This window comes from Priapulus caudatus, unplaced genomic scaffold (genome assembly GCF_000485595.1).
Source record: "Priapulus caudatus unplaced genomic scaffold, Priapulus_caudatus-5.0.1 Scaffold39, whole genome shotgun sequence".
Lineage (NCBI taxonomy): Eukaryota > Metazoa > Priapulida > Priapulimorpha > Priapulimorphida > Priapulidae > Priapulus > Priapulus caudatus.
In genome coordinates, this window is record NW_014577100.1 from 435,681 (window position 1) to 460,045 (window position 24,365).

General features: G+C 47.0%; 1 protein-coding gene and 1 long non-coding RNA gene across 3 annotated transcripts in view; both read left to right on the forward strand.

The window, feature by feature from the left end:
- Positions 1 to 24,365, forward strand: part of LOC106819700 — a 41,723-nt gene that overhangs the window by 7,963 nt on the left and 9,395 nt on the right. The window contains exon 6 of the mRNA XM_014824304.1: positions 24,069 to 24,255. Coding sequence (XP_014679790.1) covers positions 24,069 to 24,255 — 187 coding nt within the window. The remainder of the gene's footprint in view (positions 1 to 24,068; positions 24,256 to 24,365) is intronic.
- LOC106819709 lies at positions 4,073 to 17,320 on the forward strand. 2 transcript variants are annotated; one of them, XR_001395480.1, is made up of 3 exons: positions 4,073 to 4,126; positions 4,604 to 4,767; positions 5,629 to 5,663. It is a non-coding gene; the product is annotated as an uncharacterized LOC106819709 (long non-coding RNA). The 2 variants fall into 2 exon arrangements; XR_001395482.1 differs by lacking the exons at positions 4,073 to 4,126; positions 5,629 to 5,663 and adding exons at positions 4,251 to 4,286; positions 17,280 to 17,320.

The following is a 24,365-nucleotide window of genomic DNA, read 5'->3' on the forward strand; positions in this document are numbered from 1 at the left end:
TTGTTCCCGTTTTCGCAAATGTCCATGTGATTGGGCAACCGGAGTAGTCACCACGACAGCAGGTCGAGTCCAGTGAATCGCCCATACAGGGCAACGACAAAAGCAAAATCCTGCACAATGTTCTTTACTACAAACCACACACAGCTAATATGAACCACACACGTGCAAAAAATTGCAGTGAAAGGAACGCGTTAATTCTAGCAGGCAGAGCAGCGCGTGTGAGCATGCAAGCACGGGCACACACGCGTTTCTGTTTCCGCACGCAGACAACGCGCTACAGCATACACGCCGTATTTCTCTCCGCCGCAACGCGAAACAAGATCAACTTGTGCTGCGCGACCCCGGACTGCAAAAAGCACGCGAAACTAGCCTGCCGTGAGCGGGGACGGCTACGCACGGTTAACAAATGGGCCCGTCGGTATCTACCGTCCCCAGGGGCTAATACTTTGACATACAGCAAGTGTGTGGACATTGCACAGCCTCGAGCGCAGTTTATGGCGGGACGGCTTGGTCCGCATTCGCCGGCGATTAAAGCTAAAAAATAGCAAACGGGGATTCGCGCCGGCTCATCCAATGCCCGGATCCGCTGCGTCCGTGAAACGGTGGCGGCGTTCACTATTTTTTAATTCCGTCCATTCGAGAAGTTCATATGACCGCAAAAAAATACAACGGACTACACACCACAACACACACACTACACACACACACACACACCATCAACACACACACACCCACACCGCGGCATGTTTAGTAGCTTTATTTGAACTACGCGCGAAGTAGAAAGCAAAACTTTGGCTCCGCATGCCGGGTTTTCATACCTGAACACGGGGGAACGTGATTAATAGCAGGCGGCTGCCAGATGACTGCTTAGAGCGCTGACTAAAACAATGGTAATCGAACGTGAGCACGCTATTGTTCTTACGCGCGCAGCGAACAACGAACGATTAATCCGGCTTCTTTCCATCGCACTTCTCTAATTCTCTATATGGCTACTATGGCCCTATGTTACAATGCTGTACATAAGCTTTATGTAGCATATAAAGATCAGCGATCGCACTCTACCCGTCCGTGCGAATTCCCCCCCCCCCCCCCCTTCCGCAATCCTATAATCCCTCGGTGATTTTAATGCGGAATAATATTAAGACGACGCGAGATGGCGTGATGGGGGAAAACAGTTGGTAGGCAAATACGAGTCAACACGAAACAAAAATTAAAGATGTCCATTAACGCGTAGAAATCAATGCGAACAAGCTGGAATTACGAGAGTAAGCTATTACAGGGGGTCCGCGGCGCGGGATAAGGAACGTAGTAGTAGGCAACAAACGAGCAGCGGCATCATCATCACTCATACATGCAAATTCATTCATCATCATCACTCACATCATCATCATCATCAGCAGCAGCAGGCAGCAGCAGCAGCACAGCAGTAGGAGGAGGGAAGAGGAGGCCAGAGGAGGAAGAGGAAGAGGAGGAAGAGGAGGAGGAGGAGGAGGAGGAGGAGGAAGAGGCAGAGAAGAGGAGGGGAGGAAGAGGAGGAGGAGGAAGAGGAGGAGAAGGAGGAGGAGAGGAGGCAGGAGAAGAGGATGCAGGCAGGCAGCAACAGCAGTAGGAGGAGGAAGAGGAAGGCAGAGGAGAAGAGGAAGAGGAGAGGAAGGAGGGGAGGAGGAGGAGGCAGAGGAGCAGGAGGAGGAGGAGGAGGAGAGCAAGGGCAGCAGCAAGGCAACCAAGCAAGACACAGCAACAATCGTATGTAAGTAGTAGTACTACCATCAAGCCGTAGCAGGGCAGCAGCTGCTGCAGCAACTCCCTGCGTATAAATGCGCGCGGGAGAATTATTTCTCCGTTCATATCATTAATTTCTCTTCGCGCGACTAAGATATGTGAGAAAAAGCCAGCGACGCGACACCTGCTGTGTGGCAGTTTTCTCTCGCCTCCCTATACCTCGCGCGCTCTTCTCTCGCTCTTCTTCTCTCTCGTTCTCTCTCTCTCCTCGGTAGGCTTCCTCTCTCTCGCTCTCTCTCGTCTCTCTGCTCGTTCTCTCTCTCTTGCTTCTCCGCTCTCGTCCTCTCTTCTCTCTCCTCTCGTCTCTCTCTCTCTCGCTCTCCCCTTCTCTCTCTCCTTGGAGAGCTAATCGTAGCTGCGCGCGAGAGAGTGAATTAACCCAGGAAATTCTACCATCAATATCTGCTCCTGGGCATTTAAACAAAATGAATTGATGTCATTTTATTGGGAGAACGTAATGACATTATTATCGTATTCTGCCGAACGTTTGTTATTTTATGATTTTATTTCGGATCTTTTTCGATTTTTTGGCTCGATTGCGTCTTCATTAAACTGTATCCTGACTACGTACACAATGTTTACAAGCGCTTATTGTAAGATATTATTATTATTATTAGCCTTCTGATTGTATTTTATGGTGGGCGTGATGGCGCGCGCGAGAAGACACACTTGGCGTACAGAAATAGATTGCATACATAGACTAGCAGCCCAGCGGATTGTGTCCAAGCTATATAACCTCTTAAGCTCGTTACGTGCTTCCGCGCCACATTAACTTAAGACAAGCTGACAGCGTCGTGGTGGGGGAGCCGACATACAGAGAATGTCCGTCTTGCTGCTATCCTGGTGGCACGGCCGCAAGCTCTTCACACCACACACAGCATAACATAATAACATGTTGTGTGCGTGCGTTGCGTGCGTGCCGTGCTGCGTGCGCGCCGTTCATAGAATACCCTGACGCGTTTGTTAACACACCGACATAATATTTACTGCAGTATTCACACAATAAGCGATCCGTTACAGAACCAATATCTGTTCCGGAACGCCATTGCGCAATATCAAAGGACCATAGCTCCAGCATAACACTAATGATCGCCCGCTTTATCAGGACAAGAGACCAGGGAAAATGTACATGATTGTTTTTTTCAAAGACACATGTCGGTTAAGCGTGCGCCGTTTATCGCCGAGGCCAGATAAAGCGGGACGACAGTGGTATCCCAGAATATGTATCCAACACACATTTCCGGTAGAATATTAATAGGGCAATATATCCATGGGCAATATCGCAGTGAGCTATTTGCAACTGCAAGCAAATCGGTCATCATCCTCCAGTGTTCATATGATATAGTTGACTAATGTACAAGGCTGTATTCGTTGTAGGGGGGAATATTGCTCCAGGAAATGACATTCACATTTTGTAGCAATTGGGGTTGGGGTTAGCTTTTTCGCAAATATTATCGTTCCGCTGAAACCTTAAATAATTTTTTTTTATTGGGCCGTAGAAGAGTTGTTGTCAAGGATGGGTTGTTGTCTGGTGGGAAACCGCAGAAGGGGCTATACTGTTGTTCACTGCAAGGAGGTAGGAGATCATATGTTCAATACGGTTTACAGTCGCTATAGACATGGTGTGACGATTTGTCAAATTAGTCAAACACATGTGTTTGTGGCGAATAACCAATATAAAATGCCAGAACAACATATTACTCTTCTCAAACAACATGTATATTCACAAAAACATATATACCTGTTTGCAAATAAACCATTATGAAATCCGCGGAAACCACTACCTGTTTTCCTCGCGGGCACAGATGATATATTCGCGTGCCGGCGACATGCTTTATCTCAAAGCTTGCTTTTCTGAAAGTTGCTTTTCCACGGCCGCTGTGCTTTTTCCCCTTAAGCACTGGTCCCCGCCGCCAGCGCCTCTCACAAGCTCTCTGCCTAGATAGCACCTGACGGTTTTTGCTGTGCGCCCGAGACAGTGGGGCCGCGACTCCGTCTATAGACCTTCTCCACGTGACGTCATAGGCATTAATGCTCAGCTGCTTAGACTGGTAAGAGCCGGTGCGGCACCATCCTCGTCCAGAGACAGGTACACGTCCAGAGCCAGTCTACCAGCTTTGATCAACCATAGCATAGAATTAGCTGCAAGTAATGCTTTCCCCTTCTTCTATCTATATGCAAACAAACTATAGATTCTCGTGCTAAACGCAAGTAGAAGCTAAAGCAGAAACTCGTAGAGAGAAGATTGCATTGTGTGCGGTGCTGATTCCCTTATGCCATATGTAGGTCGCGTTTAAATCTGTCCTGGATTGTGAGAGTAAAGGTTTACCGGTGTCTGTCAAAGGTGAGTTTCTTTGGATGTACAATATCGTAAGACATTGAAATCGCGTGTCTACTGATAACTTACTTTACTTAAGTATCCTACGCAGAACTGTTGAGTTGGCATTGGCAGCAAGCCATGTACAGTCGTGTAAAGCAGTACAAACAGAGCACTTTTCCTTGGGGTGAGCAGGAGCCGTGATACCAGTCATACACTATGTTGTACTTATTTCAACCATCACCCACCAGTAATAATAGCTAGTACGTATGTAGTGTGACGTAGGGTCATGTAACTATGCAGCATAAAACGTAGACCTCTGGCTATGAGACCATATTGATCTAATACAAAAGTGTTCCTGTAATTCTACTACTTATAAATAATTTACTGTAGTAGCATATAATATCATTTTAATTTTAATTATTGTTGTTTCATCATTACGCAGCTATATTACAATGATCTCGCTGCTGTAGTTTATTCCCTTGATGCATTTTATTCTCCTAGGTGCTGCATTCCCAAAGGCTTTTGGAGGAACCGTTGCAAGTGTGGGTGATTTGTGAGAAGGATGGAGGTGTAACTGTTGTATACGGCCACTCTAACTGCATGGCAGGGCTTGGGGAGATATGCTCCCATGTAGCTGCGACACTCTTTGCCATTGACAGTGCATGGTAAGTATATATTTAACTGGAAAAAATCAGTGAGCAAACATGAAATAAACCCATCATAATAGTAACAATTCTTCCCTTCTTAGTAAGAATTTTTACCATGGTTTTAACTTGATTAATCATAGTTAACATTCTTTCTTTGTCAGCTGGTAGCAGCAAATATTTTCCGGTATCGCATTCTCGGCTAGTATTGTTACGGCAGATACGTGGCAGGGAGTGCAGTTTGCTTATAAAAGGCCTCAGAAAAAGCCATGGCTGCCACCAAATTTTAAGCTGTACTATCGCCATTACTGAAATCCTTGATCCTGTCGTCCCAACAATGCTAGTGGTAAGTAACTTGACATTTAGGAATATAATCAGGTCTAAAATATACTATAATGTATGTTTTTTTCACTCAGGTGTTGCAGCAGCATAATCCCCTGTCACCAGATTATGTGCCATGCTGTATTCGCCCATGGCAAGATTCAACACGAAAAGAGCTCGTTTTACTGGCTGCAGAATCTCATGATGAGGGAGAACAGCATGAAATAGGAGAAAACATGAGAAAGTATGTAGGTGTAGCATCATATATAGTCGTGTTCGGATACTTAAACTTGCCAGAATTTTCTGTGATAGAAAGTCAAACACTTAAGCATGCAGGGGTTCGGCTTATTTTTGTTATGTTTCTTGGGTTTTATTCACCTCATCGAAGAAACTGATCACTCATGTTGACAGGCCATGGCATATATATGTATTAATTTCTATATATAATATAATATATATTGATATATAATATAATATATATTATCTAATACCATGTTATCATCCTGACCATTACGCTGACTAAAAATATTAATGATTGAAACTATAAATTTCAGACTATAGAGATCAACAGCAGCAGCAGGCCTATTAAACCTGGCTGGAGCACCATGGGGCCCAGCCTCATCAGACACAATTTCCGAGCCAGCACTTCATAACACCACCGAACCACCCCAGCACATCAACGATACCCCACAAGAAAGCAGCTTCATCCGACAGCAATCTGACAGCGCGACAAATGTCTCCTTGACTTTGTCGATTCGGGCAGCGAAGTTCAAATTGGCCATGCTGTGAACTGTACATTCTGTTAGACGGAGAAGCTTCTGTTGGGCGTTGGCCTGACTTCTCAAAGTGTTCTGTGCTCCAGGTACTGGCCGACAAGTATGACACTGTTTAACACGACCTGTCATGGAATATAAATTGTGACAGTTTTATTATCATTATTATATGTGCATGTTTCACAATACCAAGACCAGCCAAATGTAAATTTGACAAGAGCCGCAGAGCGACTGTTTCAGCTGGAGGTCTGTTGCTACCTGTTTGTACTAGTATCCTGACTGACGTCAATCCCCCCCACGTCCAAAAATCAAGACCCTACGCGCTCGAGCGGTTAAAAGTTGTGACCATAACTGTTGACACACGGACGACTGGACCAATCATCGCGATTCTACAAGCTGCATCTGACTTCGTCAAATAAAAGGATTTTGTCTCATGTCGAATGTTGCCTTTATCACCGAAGTAATGGCCAGAGCAAACAATAACAATGCACGGCTGGTAAGGCGGCATGTCTGTAACTGAGTACTTGTAGATTTAAAAATTTTAATAAAAACTTTCATCACCTGATGCTGCAATCCTTCGTAGAATGACTCCTTTCTCCGCCTTCTGTTTTGCAGGCTTTACACCTCATGGACATCTCTAATTGTACAGCTCGTGTTCACTCCCAACCACCTGAAACTATTTAGCCAATGTCACCCCTAGCCTTTTGATGGGCATTTTCTGCATTCCGCTCCTAAAATTATTTTGTATAATGATGGGTAGGTTTTGATACCCCTACATAAATTGTACATAAGGCACACCTGGCATCTTTTACCTTGCGTTGGAGAAGTCCATGTTCTGAGGCTGGTGATGGTACTACATTGCAAGCTCGAGAATTTGACGGTGCCACCATGTATTGGGTAGGGAGGAGCAGGAAGCTGTCCCTTCTTCATCTTACAACTGGGGAAGATAAGAGAAAATTATTGCGTCCTACATTAATCATAGCCAGTAAGAACAATGATGTTAACTTGATTTACACCCCGTTAAAAAACATGGATAAACATTTTACTACAGCAGGGGAAAATTTTTACTATTATGATGGGTTATTTCATGATTTGGCTCGCTATTTTTTTCAGTTAAATATATACTTACCATGCTGTCCTGCAGCTGTCGGAGTACAAGCTGGCAAGGCTACATGAGGGGTATCTCGCGCAAGCCTGCCATGCAAGTTAGAGTGGCCGTATACAACAGTTACACCTCCGATTCCTTCTCGTACAAATCACACCACATCTTTGATCGGTTCCTCCAAAAGCGCTTTGCCTGGAATGCAGCACCTAGAAGAATAAAATGCATCAAACGGGATAACTAAGCAGAATCATATAGTAATATAGGCTGGTAATGATGGAAACAACATAATTCAGAAATTAAAATGATATATATGCTTACTAAGTACAGATTTTATAAGTCAGCTAGAATTACAGGAGAACCCTTTTGTTATTAGATCAATATGGTCTCATAGCCAGAGTCTACGTTTATGTGCAAGTTTAATAGCCTACTGTCACACTACTACGTACTAGTATTATTACTGGTGAGTGATGTTTGACAATTAAGTACAACATAGTTATACTGGTATCACGCTGCTCTCACCCAAGGATAAGTGCTCTGTTCTGTACTGTACCACGACTTACATGGCTTGGCTGCCGCAAGCACTCAACAGTCTGGTAGGTACTAAGTAAAAGTAAGTATCAGTGAGCAGCGATTCTAATCGGTCTTTACATATGTACATCCCAAAGAACTCACCTTTGACAGACCAACCGGTAAACTCTTTACTCTCACAATCCACGGAGCAGATTTAAACGCTGACGTACATATGGCATTAAGGATCAGCACCAACACAATCAACTTCTCGCTACATGCTTCTTGTTTAGTTCTCTGCTGTTTAGGCCACAGAAATCTATAGTTTGTTTGCATATAAATTCAGAGAAGGGAAAGCAATTCTTGCACAATCCTATGGATGATCAAGCTGTAGACTGGCTCTGGACGTGTACCTGTCTCTGGACGGAGTGACGGGTGTCCGACCGGGTACCAGTCTAAGGCCAGCCTGGAGCATAATGCTATGACGTCAGTGGAGAAAGGTCTATGAGACGGGTCGCCCCAGCCCACTGTTCTGGCGTGCGCCACAGCAACGCGTCAGGTGTATCTAGCTAGAGAGCTTTGTGAGAGGCGCTGGGGCGGGACCAGTCGTAAATCACAGCGGCCGTGGAAAAGCAACTTTCAGAAAGAACTTTGAGAAAGGCAATGTCGCGGCGGCGATATATCATCTTTTGTGCGTTTCCGCGAGGAAAACAGGTAGGGTTTCGTTCGCGGATTTTCATAATGTTATTTGCAAATCGGTATATATGTTTTGTGGAATATACATGTTGTTTTGAGAGAGTATATGTTGTTTGTGCATTTTATATTGGTTATTTCGCACAAACACATGTGTTTTTGAGCTATTTGACAAATCGTACACCATAATAGACCGAAGGTCCGATAGACGAAGGCCCGATAAGACCGAAGGTTTATTCGAATACGCAGTGGCTACACGTCCGGAATGCGTCGCCTAGCCTCCAGTCTACCGCATCCGGACATCCACTGATGGCCGTATTCGAAACGTGAATATGTCGCACATCCACCGATGCCACTATAAATCATAATGATGCCACTATAAACCGATATATATGCCCTAACCCTAACCTCCCCTTAACCCTAACCCTAACCTTTGCAACATTGTCGGTCTATCGAGACCTTCGGTCTATAGGGCTGCCCCGTTCAATGTTATAACTTAGAAGGAATTTAATAAGATTTGGTCTAGTCAATTCAATTGACTATCAATACGGTACGCTGGTGAGATACTGCCCACATAGGAGCCATCCACGAATGCTTGTCCAGTAAAAGGGTATCCATGAGGTATGTAATAAGTTAAATATTATCTACGAGGGAGCTGAGATTTGTCATATAGTTCTAGTATCCACGAAACGTTAGTTAAACTGTCCCAGAGGGAATTTAAGAGGATTTTGTCCAGTAAGGTGAGTGTCCAGGAGATATGTGCATGTTAAGTAAACTGTCCATTCTAAGAATTCCACTGTCCAGGGGATTTAAGAAGGTTTTGTCCAAGTAAGGTCATTGTCCAGGATGTATTTGCACGTTATTTAAACTGTCGCAGGGGCATTTAAGAGGATTTGTCCAGTGAGGCTAGTGACCATGAGATATGGCATGTGAACGGTTGTCCAGGGGCAGGCATCTAAGAAGCCATTGTCGCAGTCCAGGTTGTCCTTCCCGTGTTAGCGTGCCGCCCGTTCAGCTCGCTTGACGCAGCTGTGGCTACCACCAGCATTCGTTTATCATGGTCGGCCCTCAGCACGCAGCAGCAGCAGCAGCACTAGCCAAGCAACCAGCAGCAGGCAGGCAGCAGCCAGCAGCAGCGGCAGCAGCGACGGCAGAAGCGGCGGCGGCGGCAGCGGGGGCAGCAGTAGCTGCAGACGCCCCGCTGCAGACAGATGGGGTTTGCACAGCGCTACTAATCCCACATGCTTATTCATCATCATCATCATCATCATCATCATCATCATCATCATCATCGCCATCGTTGCCGTCATCACAGCGCTGCTTAATATCGCTTGTAATATCGCTTTAGGCGCATCTAGCGCGTAAGATGATCAGCGGTGATACGTTCGGATCTTATCATCTCTGGCCTCGACTATAGAGACGGCGATTTCTCACCTTGTTAAAATTTACCGTGGCGGGCATTTTTACATGTATTAAAGCTTGCACTGTGTGTCTTCTTATCTCACTCTCGCCAACTCACTTTCTCGTCGTTGTGCTAACCCGCTTTCTCATCTCTTGACCTCTGGTTCGCGGGCAAACAAAGAATGGCCACGAAGTGTCGCCTTTGTCAAAATAAGGTGCCCCCGCTAATATCATCACACTGACGGGGGCAAGCACTACAAGCTAGGCAATTTCGCTCTCTCAGATCAAACACTGCGATAACGTTACATATACCACGCGAGTGTCAGACGTGAGAAATAGATGAGAGATCGAGAGCCGAAAGAGGGGAGATAACGCGCGCGCAGGGAGGGAAAGAGAGACAAAGCGAAAGAAAAGAGAGAGGGGTGGAGAGGCGAAAGACAGAGAGCAAGAAAAGAGAGAGTCTCAGGAAAGAGAGAGAGAGAGAGCGAGAGAAGAGAGAGAGAGAGAGATAATGCTCAAAGAAAAGAGAGAGAGAGAGAGAGACAGAAAGAGAAAGAGAGAGCGCGAGACAGAGTACACGGAGCAGTCGACGCGCGAGGGCTGCCGACAGATTTAATACAATCGCCACGGCCGCGCACGCACAATGCCTGCATCCATGTACCGCAGCCAAGAAATGAACTACGTGCTCCCAACATAAAGCCGTCCTCTTACCTCTCCCGCATCGCCGGGAAACACTCGGCTCCTTTGGTCGGCGACACCGCCGCTCTAACCCGGCTTCATAAACATTCAAATGAGAGCTTGTCGAGTGGGCATCTCCCACGCTCTCCGGCTCTCATCACTCTCATGTCCCGCTATCTCTCTCTTGCTCGCTCGCCTCGCTCTCTCTCTCTCTCCTCGCCCTGCTCTAGCTCTCGTTCTCACTCCTATCTCTCTCCTCTAATTCTCGCTCTCCTCACCGTCTGTCTCTCACGATCACTCTCGCGTTCGCTTTTTTTTTCTCGCTCTGTCTCTTTCTTCTTTATCGGGCTCTCTCTCTCCCTCCTCTCTCTCTCGTCGCTCTTATCTATCTATCTCTTTTGCCTCCGCGTCTTTTCCCCCTGATTTGTTACCTATTTCCTAATCCTACTAAATCGCATGTGACACGTGCAAAGACATGTTACATTCGTTCTCTCGCTCTTTCTCTCTTCTCTATCCCTCTCTTTCATATCGCGTCTCTCCTCCCTTTCGCCTTCCCCTCTCTCTCTAAGCGCTGGCTAGGTATACACGACCTCGCCGCAGCATCTCTCCTACATCCTCTCAGCATGCCTTCCTCCTCTCCCTTTTCTCCCCGCCTGCCTTCTCCGCACGCCGAGCCGACACATATTGCCTCTCAGCCACCGCACTCCTGGCTTAACACCGACACGCGTAAAGTGACCCCTTTGCGAGCGACTTCTGAGCGCCGGCACATCAAAGGGCCGTGGCGACGGCGGCGGCGAGCGTAGCTGCCGCCCGCCACGCCGCTAGAGGTCGCTGTAGAGCACCCCTCTCCACGTCCTCTCCCTCTCCGTCGCTGGCGGCGGCCGGCCCGAGCACAAGCACCTCCGCGCCGCAGGACTGCGCAAACGCGGCGGCGCTCTTTGATGTCGCCTGCCGATGATTTCATTAGCGCGTATCCGCCGTGCCCCGGCATCCGCGCCGGAGCGCGGGCTTAGACTGCCGCCGTCACCCGGCGGTATGCGTAGGGTTCATGATTGGTGGCGGAGCCGCGGTGGAAGTTAACGGTGAGAAATTGCGGGAAGTTAGCGAATGCGAGCGATCGTGGCGAGCGAGAAAGGACGACCACGTATTAACTCATTCTTCCACGGACAAATAAGTAATCGCGAGGAGGCGGAGCAGCGACGACACGCGTCATAGGAGAGATATGATCCTTATATCGTGTGTGCGTGCGTGCGTGTGCGTCGTTGTGTGTGTCTCTCTTGTGTGTGTGTTGTGTGTGTGTGTGTGTGTGTGTGTGTGTGCGTGCGTGCAGTGGCGTTGCTGCTGCTGCTGCTGCTGCTGCTGCTGCTGCTGCTGCTGCTGCTGCTGCTGCTGCTGTTGCTGTTGCTACTGCTGCTGCTGCTGCTGTGCTGAGGTGCCGACCAATGATAAACGAATGTTGCGTGGTAGCACAGTGCGTCAGCGAGTGAACGAGGGCACGCTAACACGGGAAGGACAGTAACCTGACTGGACAATGGCCTTCTTAGATGCCTGCCGCCTGGACAACCGTTCACATGCATATCTCATGGTCACTAGCCTCACTGGACAAAATCCTCTTAAATGCCCCTGGACAGTTTAAATAACGTGCAAATACATCCTGGACAATGACCTTACTGGACAAAACCCTCTTAAATTCCCCTGGACAGTGGAATTCTTAAATGGACAGTTTACTTAACATGCACATATCTCCTGGACACTCACCTTACTGGACAAAATCCTCTTAAATTCCCTCTGGACAGTTTAACTAACGTTCGTGGATACTAGAACTATATGACAAAATCTCAGCTCCCTCGTAAATAATATTTAACTTATACATACCTCATGGATACCCTTTTTACTGGACAAGCATTCGTGGATGGCTCCGATGTGGGCAGTATCTCACCAGCGTACCGTATTGATAGTGTATTGAATCGACTAGACCAAATCTTATTAAATTCTTTCTAAGTTGTAACATTGAACAGTATATCCCCTACCTCCTTCGTGAACAGTAGCCCCTTTCTGGGTTCTCCCCCAGACAACAACCCATCCTTGACAACAAGCTCTTCTAGGCAATAAAAAAATTATTTAAGGTTCAAGCGAACGATAATATTTCGAAAAGCTAACCCCAACCCCCAATTGTACAAAATGTTGATGTCATTCCTGAGCAATATTCCCCCTTAACGAATACTGCCCTTGTACATTATCAACTATATCATATAACCCTGGAGGATATGACCGATTTGTTGAGATTGCAAAGAGCTCACTGCGATATTGGCCCAAGGATATATTGCCCTATTAATATTCTACGGGAAATGTTGTGTTGGATACATATTCTGGGATACACTGTCGTCCCCGCTTACGCGTGTCGCTCGCTGCTCCGCTCCGCGATATTATTTGTCTCGTGGAAGAATGAGTTAATACGTGTCGTTTTCTCGCTCGCAACCGATCGCTCGCATTTCGCTAACTTCCCCGCAATTTCGTCACCGTAGACTTCCACCCGCGCTCCGCCACCAAATGACCCTACGCATACCGCCCGGGTGACGGCGGCAGTCTAAGCCGGCGCTCGGCCGGATGGCCGGGGCACGGCGGCGGCGTAATGAAATCATCGGCAGGCCGACATCAAAGAGCGCCGCCGCGTTTGCGCAGTCCTGCGGCGCGGAGGTGCTTGCTGCTCGGCCGGCCGCCGCCAGCGACGGAGAGGGAGAGGACGGGGGAGGGGGTGCTCCTACAGCGACCTCTAGCGGCGTGGCGGCCGGCAGCATACGCTGCGACGCTCGCCGCCGCCGCCGCCACGGCCCTTTGATGTGCCGGCGTCAGAAGTCGCTCGCAAAGGGTCACTTTGCCGCGTGTCGGTGTTAAGCCAGGAGTGCGTGGCTGAGAGGCAATATGTGTCGGCTCGGCGTGCGGGAGAGGAGAGGAGGAAGGATGCTGAGAGGATGAGGAGAGATGCTGCAGGAGGTCGTGTATACCTAGGCAGCGCTTAGAGAGAGAGGGGGAAGGCGAAAGGGAGGGAGAGACGGCGAATGAAAGAGAGGGATAGAGAAGAGAGAAAGAGCGAGAGAACGAATGTAACATGTCTTTTGCACGTGTCACATGGATTAGTAGGATTAGGGAAATAGGTAACAAATCAGGGGGAAAAGACGGGAGGCAAAAGAGATAGATAGATAGAGAGCGAGAGAGAGAGAGAGGGAGAGAGAGAGCGCGATAGAGAAAGAAAGAGACAGAGCGAGAAAAAAAAAGCGAGCGAGAGTGATCGTGAGAGACAGACGGTAGGGAGAGCGAGAATTAGAGGGAGAGAGATAGCGAGTGAGAACGAGAGCTAGAGCAGGGGCGAGAGAGAGAGAGAGAGCGAGCGAGCGAGCAAGAGAGAGATAGCGGGAATGAGAGTGAGTGAGAGCCGGAGAGCGTGGGAGATGCCCACTCGACAGCTCTCATTTGAATGTTTATTGAAAGCGGTTTAGAGCGGCGGTGTCGCCGACCAAAGGAGCGAGTGTTTCCCGGCGATGCGGGGAGGTAAGAGGACGGCTTTATGTTGGGGAGCACGTAGTTCATTTCTGGTGCGGTACATGGATGCAGGCATTGTGCGTGCGCGGCCGTGGCGATTGTATTAAATCTGTCGGCAAGCCCTCGCGCGTCGACTGCTCCGTGTACTCTGTCTCGCGCTCTCTTTTTCTCTTTCTGTCTCTCTCTCTCTCTTTTCTTGAGCATTATCTCTCTCTCTCTCTCTTTCTCTCTCTCTCTCTCTCTTTCTCTCTTTCTCTCTCTTTCTCTGAGACTCTCTCTCTTTTCTTGCTCTCTGTCTTTCGCTCTCCCACCCTCCCTCTCTCTCTTTCGCCTTGTCTCTCTTTCCCTCCCTTGCGCGCGCGTTATCTCTCCCCTCTTTCGCTCTCGATCTCTCATCTATTTCTCACGTCTGACACTCGGGTGTTATAGTTAACGTTATCGCAGTGTTTGATCTGAGAGCGAAATTGTCTAGCTGTAGTGCTTGCCCCCGCAGTGTGATGATATTAGCGGGGGCACCCTTATTTTGACAAAGGCGGACACTTCGTGGCCTGTCTTTGTTTGCCGCGCGAGCCAGAGGTCAAGAGATGAGAAGCGGGGTTAGGCACAACGACGAGAAAGTGAGTTGGCGAGAGCTGAGATAAGAAGACACACAGTGCAAGCTTTAATACATGTAAAATGCCCGCACCGGTGAATTTTAACAAGGTGAGAAATCGCCGTCTCTATAGTCGAGACAGAGATGATAAGATCCGAGGTGATCACCGCTGATCAGTCTTACGCGCTAGATGCGCCTGAAGCGATATTACAAGCGATATTAAGCAGCGCTGTCGATGACGACAACGATGGCGATGATGATGATGATGATGATGATGATGATGATGATGATGATGATGATGAATAAGCATGTGGGATTAGTAGCGCTGTGGCAAACCCCATCTGTCGCAGCGGGCGTCTGCAGCTACTGCTTGCCCCCGCGCGCCGCCGCCCTGTCTGCCGTCGCTGCTGCCGCTCTGCTGGCTGCTGCCTGTGCTGCTGGTTGCTTGGCTATGCTGCTGCTGCTGCTCGTGCTGAGGGCCGACCCAATGATAAACGAATGCTGCGTGGTAGCCACAGTGCGTCAAGCGATGAACGAGGGCAGCGCTAACACGGAAGGACAGTAACCTGACTGCCGACAAATGGCCTTCTTAGATGCCTGCCCCTGGACAACCGCTTCACATGCATATCTCATGTCGACTAGCCTCACTGGACAAAATCCTCTTAAATGCCCCTGGACAGTTTAAATAACGTGCAAATACATCCTGGACAATGACCTTACTTGGACAAAACCCTCTTAAATTCCCCTGGACAGTGGAATTCTTTAGATGGACAGTTTACTTAACATGCACATATCTCCTGGACACTCACCTTACTGGACAAATCCTCTTAAATTCCCTCTGGACAGTTTAACTAACGTTCGTGGATACAGAACTATATGACAAATCTCAGCTCCCTCGTAGATAATATTTAACTTATACATACCTCATGGATACCCTTTTACTGGACCAAGCATTTCGTGGATGGCTCCTATGGTGGGCAGTATCTCACCAGCGTAACCGTATTGATAGGAATTGAATTGACTAGGACCAAATCTTATTAAAGTTCCTTCAAGGTTATAACATGAAAGCGGGGGCAGCCCTATAGACGCGAAGGTCTTGATAGACCGAAATGTTGCAGACATAGGGTTAGGGTAGCGGATTAAGGGGAGGTTAGGGTCAGGGCATCATATATGGTTTATAGTGCGCCATCATTATGATTTATAGTGCGCAATCTGGATGTGCGACATATTCACTTTCGAATACGGCCATCAGTGGATGTCCGGGATGCGGTAGACTGGAGGCTAGGCGACGCATCCGGACGCTGTTAGCCACTGGTGATTCGAATAAACCTTCGTCTATCGGGCCTTCGTCTAAATCGACCTTCGCGTCTATTATGGTGTACGATTTGTCAAAATAGCTCAAAAACACAGTGTGTTTGCTGCGAAATAACCAATATAAAATGCACAAACGAACATATTACTCTGCTCAAAACAACATGTATATTCCACAAAACATATGATACCCGACTCCGTTGCAAATAAAACATTATTGAAAATCCGGAACGGGAAACGCGACTACCTGTTTTCCTCGCGGAAACGGCACAAAAGATGATATATCGCCGCCGCCGTACATGCCTTTCTCAAAGTTCTTTCTGAAAGTGCTTTTCCACGCAGCCGCTGTGATTTACGACTGCGTCCCGCCCCAGCGCCTCTGCACAGCTCTCTAGCTAGATACACCTGACCGTTGCTGTGCGCCACGCCAGAACAGTGGGCTGGGGCGACCCGTCTCATAGACCTTTCTCCACTGACGTCATAGCATTATGCTCCAGCTGCCTTAGACTGGTACCCGGTCGACACTCCGTCACTCCGTCCAGAGACAGGTACACGTCCAGAGCCAGTCTACAGCCTTGATCATCCATAGGATTGCTGCAAGAATTGCCTTTCCCTTCTCGAATTTATATGCAAACAAACTATAGATTCTGTGGCTAAACAGCAGAGGAACTAAACAAAGAAGCATGTACGAGAAGTTGATTGTGTTGTGGCTGATCCTTATGCCATATGTAGTCAGCGTTTAAATCTGCTCCGTGGATTGTGAGAGTAAAGAGTTTTACCGGTCGTCGGTCAAAGGTGAGTTTCTTTGGGATGTACATATGTAAAGACCGATTGAATCGCTGTCACTGATAACTTACTTTACTTAAGTACCTACAGACTGTGAGGTCTGCGGCAGCCAAGCCGATGTAAGTCGTGCGTACAGTACAGAACAGAGCACTTTATCCTTGGGTGAGAGCAGCGTGATACCAGTATAACTATGTTGACTTATGTTCGAATATCATCACCAGCTAATAATACTAGTACGTGAGTAGTGTGGCACAGTAGGCTATTAAACTTGCACATACAACGTTAGACTCTGGCTATGAACCATCATTGATCTGAATCAACAAAAGTGGTTCTCCTGTAATTCTAGCTACTTATGAAAATCTGTACTTAGTAAGATATATATCATTTTAATTTCTTAATTATTGCTTGTTTCATTCATTACCAGCTATATTACAATGATTCTGCTGTAGTTTATTCCCTTGATGCATTTTATTCTCCTAGGTGCTGCATTCCCAAAGGCTTTTGGAGGAACCGATGCAAGTGTGGGTGATTTGTGAGAAGGATGGAGGTGTAACTGTTGTATACGGCCACTCTAACTGCAGGCAGGCTTGCGCGAGATATGCCTCCATGTAGCTGCCGAACACTTGCTTTGCCATTGACAGTGCATGGTAAGTATATATTTAACTGAAAAAAATAGTGAGCAAACATGAAATAACCCATCATAATAGTAAAATTTTTCCCTGCTTAGTAAAATGTTATCCATGTTTTTTAACTTAAATCAAGTTAACATTCATTGTTTGTACTGGTATATTAATGTAGACGCAATATTTTCTCTTATCTTCCCCAGTTGTAAGATGAAGAAGGGACAGCTTCCTGCTCCTCCCTACCCAATACATGGTGGCACCGTCAAATTCTCGAGCTTGCAATGTAGTACCATCACCAGCCTCAGAACATGGACTTCTCCAACGCAAGGTAAAAGATGCCAGGTGTGCCTTATGTACAATTTATGTAGGGGTATCAAAACCTACCCATCATTATACAAAATAATTTTAGGAGCGGAATGCAGAAAATGCCCATCAAAAGGCTAGGGGTGACATTGGCTAAATAGTTTCAGGTGGTTGGGAGTGAACACGAGCTGTACAATTAGAGATGTCCATGAGGTGTAAAGCCTGCAAAACAGAAGGCGGAGAAAGGAGTCATTCTACGAAGGATTGCAGCATCAGGTGATGAAAGTTTTTATTAAAATTTTTAAATCTACAAGTACTCAGTTACAGACATGCCGCCTTACCAGCCGTGCATTGTTATTGTTTGCTCTGGCCATTACTTCGGTGATAAAGGCAACATTCGACATGAGACAAAATCCTTTTATTTGACGAAGTCAGATGCAGCTTGTAGAATCGCGATGATTGGTCCAGTCGTCCGTGTGTCAACAGTTATGGTCACAACTTTTAACCGCTCGAGCGCGTAGGGTCTTGATTTTTGGACGTGGGGGGGATTGACGTCAGTCAGGATACTAGTACAAACAGGTAGCAACAGACCTCCAGCTGAAACAGTCGCTCTGCGGCTCTTGTCAAATTTACATTTGGCTGGTCTTGGTATTGTGAAACATGCACATATAATAATGATAATAAAACTGTCACAATTTATATTCCATGACAGGTCGTGTTAAACAGTGTCATACTTGTCGGCCAGTACCTGGAGCACAGAACACTTTGAGAAGTCAGGCCAACGCCCAACAGAAGCTTCTCCGTCTAACAGAATGTACAGTTCACAGCATGGCCAATTTGAACTTCGCTGCCCGAATCGACAAAGTCAAGGAGACATTTGTCGCGCTGTCAGATTGCTGTCGGATGAAGCTGCTTTCTTGTGGGGTATCGTTGATGTGCTGGGGTGGTTCGGTGGTGTTATGAAGTGCTGGCTCGGAAATTGTGTCTGATGAGGCTGGGCCCCATGGTGCTCCAGCCAGGTTTAATAGGCCTGCTGCTGCTGTTGATCTCTATAGTCTGAAATTTATAGTTTCAATCATTAATATTTTTAGTCAGCGTAATGGTCAGGATGATAACATGGTATTAGATAATATATATTATATTATATATCAATATATATTATATTATATATAGAAATTAATACATATATATGCCATGGCCTGTCAACATGAGTGATCAGTTTCTTCGATGAGGTGAATAAAACCCAAGAAACATAACAAAAATAAGCCGAACCCCTGCATGCTTAAGTGTTTGACTTTCTATCACAGAAAATTCTGGCAAGTTTAAGTATCCGAACACGACTATATATGATGCTACACCTACATACTTTCTCATGTTTTCTCCTATTTCATGCTGTTCTCCCTCATCATGAGATTCTGCAGCCAGTAAAACGAGCTCTTTTCGTGTTGAATCTTGCCATGGGCGAATACAGCATGGCACATAATCTGGTGACAGGGGATTATGCTGCTGCAACACCTGAGTGAAAAAAACATACATTATAGTATATTTTAGACCTGATTATATTCCTAAATGTCAAGTTACTTACCACTAGCATTGTTGGGACGACAGGATCAAGGATTTCAGTAATGGCGATAGTACAGCTTAAAATTTGGTGGCAGCCATGGCTTTTTCTGAGGCCTTTTATAAGCAAACTGCACTCCCTGCCACGTATCTGCCGTAACAATACTAGCCGAGAATGCGATACCGGAAAATATTTGCTGCTACCAGCTGACAAAGAAAGAATGTTAACTATGATTAATCAAGTTAAAACCATGGTAAAAATTCTTACTAAGAAGGGAAGAATTGTTACTATTATGATGGGTTTATTTCATGTTTGCCTCACTGATTTTTTTAGTAAAATATATACTTACCATGCACTGTCAATTGGCAAAGAGTGTCGCCCGCCGCCTACATGGAGCATGCTCCCCAAGCCCTGCCATGCAGTGTAGAGTGCGCCGTATACAAACAGTTACACCTGCCATCCTTCTCACAGAATCACCCACACTTGCATACGGTTCCTCCAAAAGCCTTTGGGAATGCGAGCACCTAGCCGAGAATAAAATGCATCAACGGGAAATAAACTACAGCAGCGAGATCATTGTAATATAGCTGCGTAATGATGAAACAACAATAATTAAAATTAAAATGATATTATATGCTACTACAGTAAATTATTTATAAGTAGTAGAATTACAGGAACACTTTTGTATTAGATCAATATGGTCTCATAGCCAGAGGTCTACGTTTTATGCTGCATAGTTACATGACCCTACGTCACACTACATACGTACTAGCTATTATTACTGGTGGGTGATGGTTGAAATAAGTACAACATAGTGTATGACTGGTATCACGGCTCCTGCTCACCCCAAGGAAAAGTGCTCTGTTTGTACTGCTTTACACGACTGTACATGGCTTGCTGCCAATGCCAACTCAACAGTTCTGCGTAGGATACTTAAGTAAAGTAAGTTATCAGTAGACACGCGATTTCAATGTCTTACGATATTGTACATCCAAAGAAACTCACCTTTGACAGACACCGGTAAACCTTTACTCTCACAATCCAGGACAGATTTAAACGCGACCTACATATGGCATAAGGGAATCAGCACCGCACACAATGCAATCTTCTCTCTACGAGTTTCTGCTTTAGCTTCTACTTGCGTTTAGCACGAGAATCTATAGTTTGTTTGCATATAGATAGAAGAAGGGGAAAGCATTACTTGCAGCTAATTCTATGCTATGGTTGATCAAAGCTGGTAGACTGGCTCTGGACGTGTACCTGTCTCTGGACGAGGATGGTGCCGCACCGGCTCTTACCAGTCTAAGCAGCTGAGCATTAATGCCTATGACGTCACGTGGAGAAGGTCTATAGACGGAGTCGCGGCCCCACTGTCTCGGGCGCACAGCAAAAACCGTCAGGTGCTATCTAGGCAGAGAGCTTGTGAGAGGCGCTGGCGGCGGGGACCAGTGCTTAAGGGGAAAAAGCACAGCGGCCGTGGAAAAGCAACTTTCAGAAAAGCAAGCTTTGAGATAAAGCATGTCGCCGGCACGCGAATATATCATCTGTGCCCGCGAGGAAAACAGGTAGTGGTTTCCGCGGATTTCATAATGGTTTATTTGCAAACAGGTATATATGTTTTTGTGAATATACATGTTGTTTGAGAAGAGTAATATGTTGTTCTGGCATTTTATATTGGTTATTCGCCACAAACACATGTGTTTGACTAATTTGACAAATCGTCACACCATGTCTATAGCGACTGTAAACCGTATTGAACATATGATCTCCTACCTCCTTGCAGTGAACAACAGTATAGCCCCTTCTGCGGTTTCCCACCAGACAACAACCCATCCTTGACAACAACTCTTCTACGGCCCAATAAAAAAAAATTATTTAAGGTTTCAGCGGAACGATAATATTTGCGAAAAAGCTAACCCCAACCCCAATTGCTACAAAATGTGAATGTCATTTCCTGGAGCAATATTCCCCCCTACAACGAATACAGCCTTGTACATTAGTCAACTATATCATATGAACACTGGAGGATGATGACCGATTTGCTTGCAGTTGCAAATAGCTCACTGCGATATTGCCCATGGATATATTGCCCTATTAATATTCTACCGGAAATGTGTGTTGGATACATATTCTGGGATACCACTGTCGTCCCGCTTTATCTGGCCTCGGCGATAAACGGCGCACGCTTAACCGACATGTGTCTTTGAAAAAAACAATCATGTACATTTTCCCTGGTCTCTTGTCCTGATAAAGCGGGCGATCATTAGTGTTATGCTGGAGCTATGGTCCTTTGATATTGCGCAATGGCGTTCCGGAACAGATATTGGTTCTGTAACGGATCGCTTATTGTGTGAATACTGCAGTAAATATTATGTCGGTGTGTTAACAAACGCGTCAGGGTATTCTATGAACGGCGCGCACGCAGCACGGCACGCACGCAACGCACGCACACAACATGTTATTATGTTATGCTGTGTGTGGTGTGAAGAGCTTGCGGCCGTGCCACCAGGATAGCAGCAAGACGGACATTCTCTGTATGTCGGCTCCCCCACCACGACGCTGTCAGCTTGTCTTAAGTTAATGTGGCGCGGAAGCACGTAACGAGCTTAAGAGGTTATATAGCTTGGACACAATCCGCTGGGCTGCTAGTCTATGTATGCAATCTATTTCTGTACGCCAAGTGTGTCTTCTCGCGCGCGCCATCACGCCCACCATAAAATACAATCAGAAGGCTAATAATAATAATAATATGCCTACAATAAGGCGCTTGTAAACGTATGTGTACCGTAGTCAGGATTACAGTAATGAAGAGCGCAACAATCGAGCCAAAATCGAAAAAAAGATCGCGAAATAAAATCCATAAAATAAACAAACGTTCGGCAGATACGATAATTAAATGTCATTACGTTCTCCCAATAAAACGACATACAATTCATTTTGTTTAAATGCCCAGGAGCAGATTTGATGGTAGAATTTCCTCGGTTAATTCACTCTCTCGCGCGCAGCACGATTAGCTCTCCAAGGGGGAGGAGAGGAGAGCGAGGAGAGAGAGAGACGAGAGGAGAGAGAAGAGAGGACGAGAGCGGAGAAGCAAGAGAGAGAGAACGAGCAGAGAGACGAGAGAGAGCGAGAGAGAGGAAGCCTACCGAGGAGAGAGAGAGAACGAGAGAGAAGAAGAGCGAGAGAAGAGCGCGCGAGGTATAGGGCAGCGAGAGCAAAACTGCACACGAGCAGGTGTCGCGTCGCTGGCTTTGTCTCACATATGCTTAGCTCGCGCGAAGAGAAATAATGATATGAACGGAGAAATAATTCTCCCGCGCGCATTTATACGCAGGGAGTTGGTGCAGCAGCTGCTGCCCTGCTACGGCTTGATGGTAGTACTACTACTTACATACGATTGTTGCTGTGTCTTGCTTGGTTGCCTTGCTGCTGCCCTTGCTCTCCTCCTCCTCCTCCTCCTGCTCCTCTGCCTCCTCCTCCTCCCCTCCTTCCTCTCCTCTTCCTCTTCTCCTCTGCCTTCCTCTTCCTCCTCCTACTGCTGTTGCTGCCTGCCTGCATCCTCTTCTCCTGCCTCCTCTCCTCCTCCTTCTCCTCCTCTTCCTCCTCCTCCTCTTCCTCCCCTCCTCTTCTCTGCCTCTTCCTCCTCCTCCTCCTCCTCCTCCTCCTCCTCCTCCTCTTCCTCTTCCTCCTCTGGCCTCCTCTTCCCTCCCCCTACTGCTGTGCTGCTGCTGCTGCCTGCTGCTGCTGATGATGATGATGATGTGAGTGATGATGATGAATGAATTTGCATGTATGAGTGATGATGATGCCGCTGCTGTTGTTGCTACTACTACTTCCTTATCCCGCGCCGGGACCCCCGTGGTAATACTTTACTCTCGTAATTCCAGCTTGTTCGCATTGATTTCTACGCCGTTAATGGACATTTTAATTTTTGTTTCGTTTGACTCGTATTTGTACAACTGTTTCCCCCATCACCGCCTCTCGCGTCGTCTTAATATTATTCCGCATAAAATCACCGAGGGATATAGGATGCGGAAGGGAGATTGACTGGACGGGTAGTGCGATCGCTGATCTGTATATGCTAACATAAAGCATATATAAGCATAGTGAACATAGAGCATAGTTAGCATATAGAGATTAGAGAAGTGCGATGGAAAGAAGCCGGATATCGTTCCGTTGTTCGTGCGCACGTAAGAACAATGCGTGTCACGTTCGATTCCATTGTTTTGTCAGCGCCTGAAGCAGTCATGCGGCACCGGCCTGTATTAATGCACGTTGCCCCCGTGTTCATGAAACCCGGCATGCGACCAAAAGTTTGCTGTTCTACTTCGCGTAGTTCAAAATAAAGCTACTAAACATCCGGTGTGTGTGTGTGTGTGTGTGTGTGTGTGTGTGTGTGTGTGTGTCCGTGTGTATTTTTTTGCGGTTATATGAACTTCTCGAATGACGGATTAAAAATAGTGAAACGCCGCCACCGTTTCACGGACGAGCGGATCCGGATTGGATTGAGCCGGCCGCGAATGCCCCGTTGCTATTTTTTTTTTAGCTTAATCCGGCGGGAATTGGACCAACCGTCCCGCCATAAGCGCTCCGAGGGTGCAATGTCCACACACTGCTGTATGTCAAAGCTATTAGCCCCTGAGACGGGTAAAGATACCGACGGGCCATTGTACGTGCGTGCCGTCCCCGCTCACGGCAGCTAGTTTCGGTGCTTTCGCAGTCCGGGTCGCGCAGCACAAGTTGATCGTTGTTTCGTTCGTTGCGGGAGAAAAATACGGCGTTGTTTCTGTAGCGCGTGTGTGCGTGCGGAACAGAACGCGTGTGTGTGCCGTGCTGCGATGTCACACGCGCTGTGCTGCCTGCTAGAATGGTAACGCGTTCGTTTTCACTGCATTTTTTTGCACGTGTGTGTGGTTCATAGTGTGTGTGTGTGTTTGTGGTGTTTGTGGCGATTTGTGTCGCCTGCTGGAACAATCGGAAGTGTAAACGTACGGAAGAGTATATTTCAGTTTTCTCTTCTTCTCCCACCCCCAATATCCGCCTCTCTCTCTTTTCTCACTCTCACTCTCTCTCTATCAAAAGCTGAACGCTGACTTTATACGTTTGTCGTCGCTTGCTTTCGTCGCAGGTCATCGTGTAGACTGGCGCGCCTCTCTCCGCTGCTCGATCACTGGCAGGCATTCTTCGAGAACGTCTGCGATCTAAGATTCGTCATCGCCGAGGAGCGAAGCCGACTCGCGCCGCTGCTGGCGGAGGATGAGGATGAGGAGGCTGGGGATTCGTACGACACGCTGGATGCGCTGTCGGATGTGCAGGTACGCGGGGCAGTTTTGCCTGCTGTCATGGCTTTAGCATTGCTAATGTAACCGCGCGTGCGTGCGTGCGTGCGTGCGTGCGTGCGTGCGTGCGTGCAGGTACGCGGGGT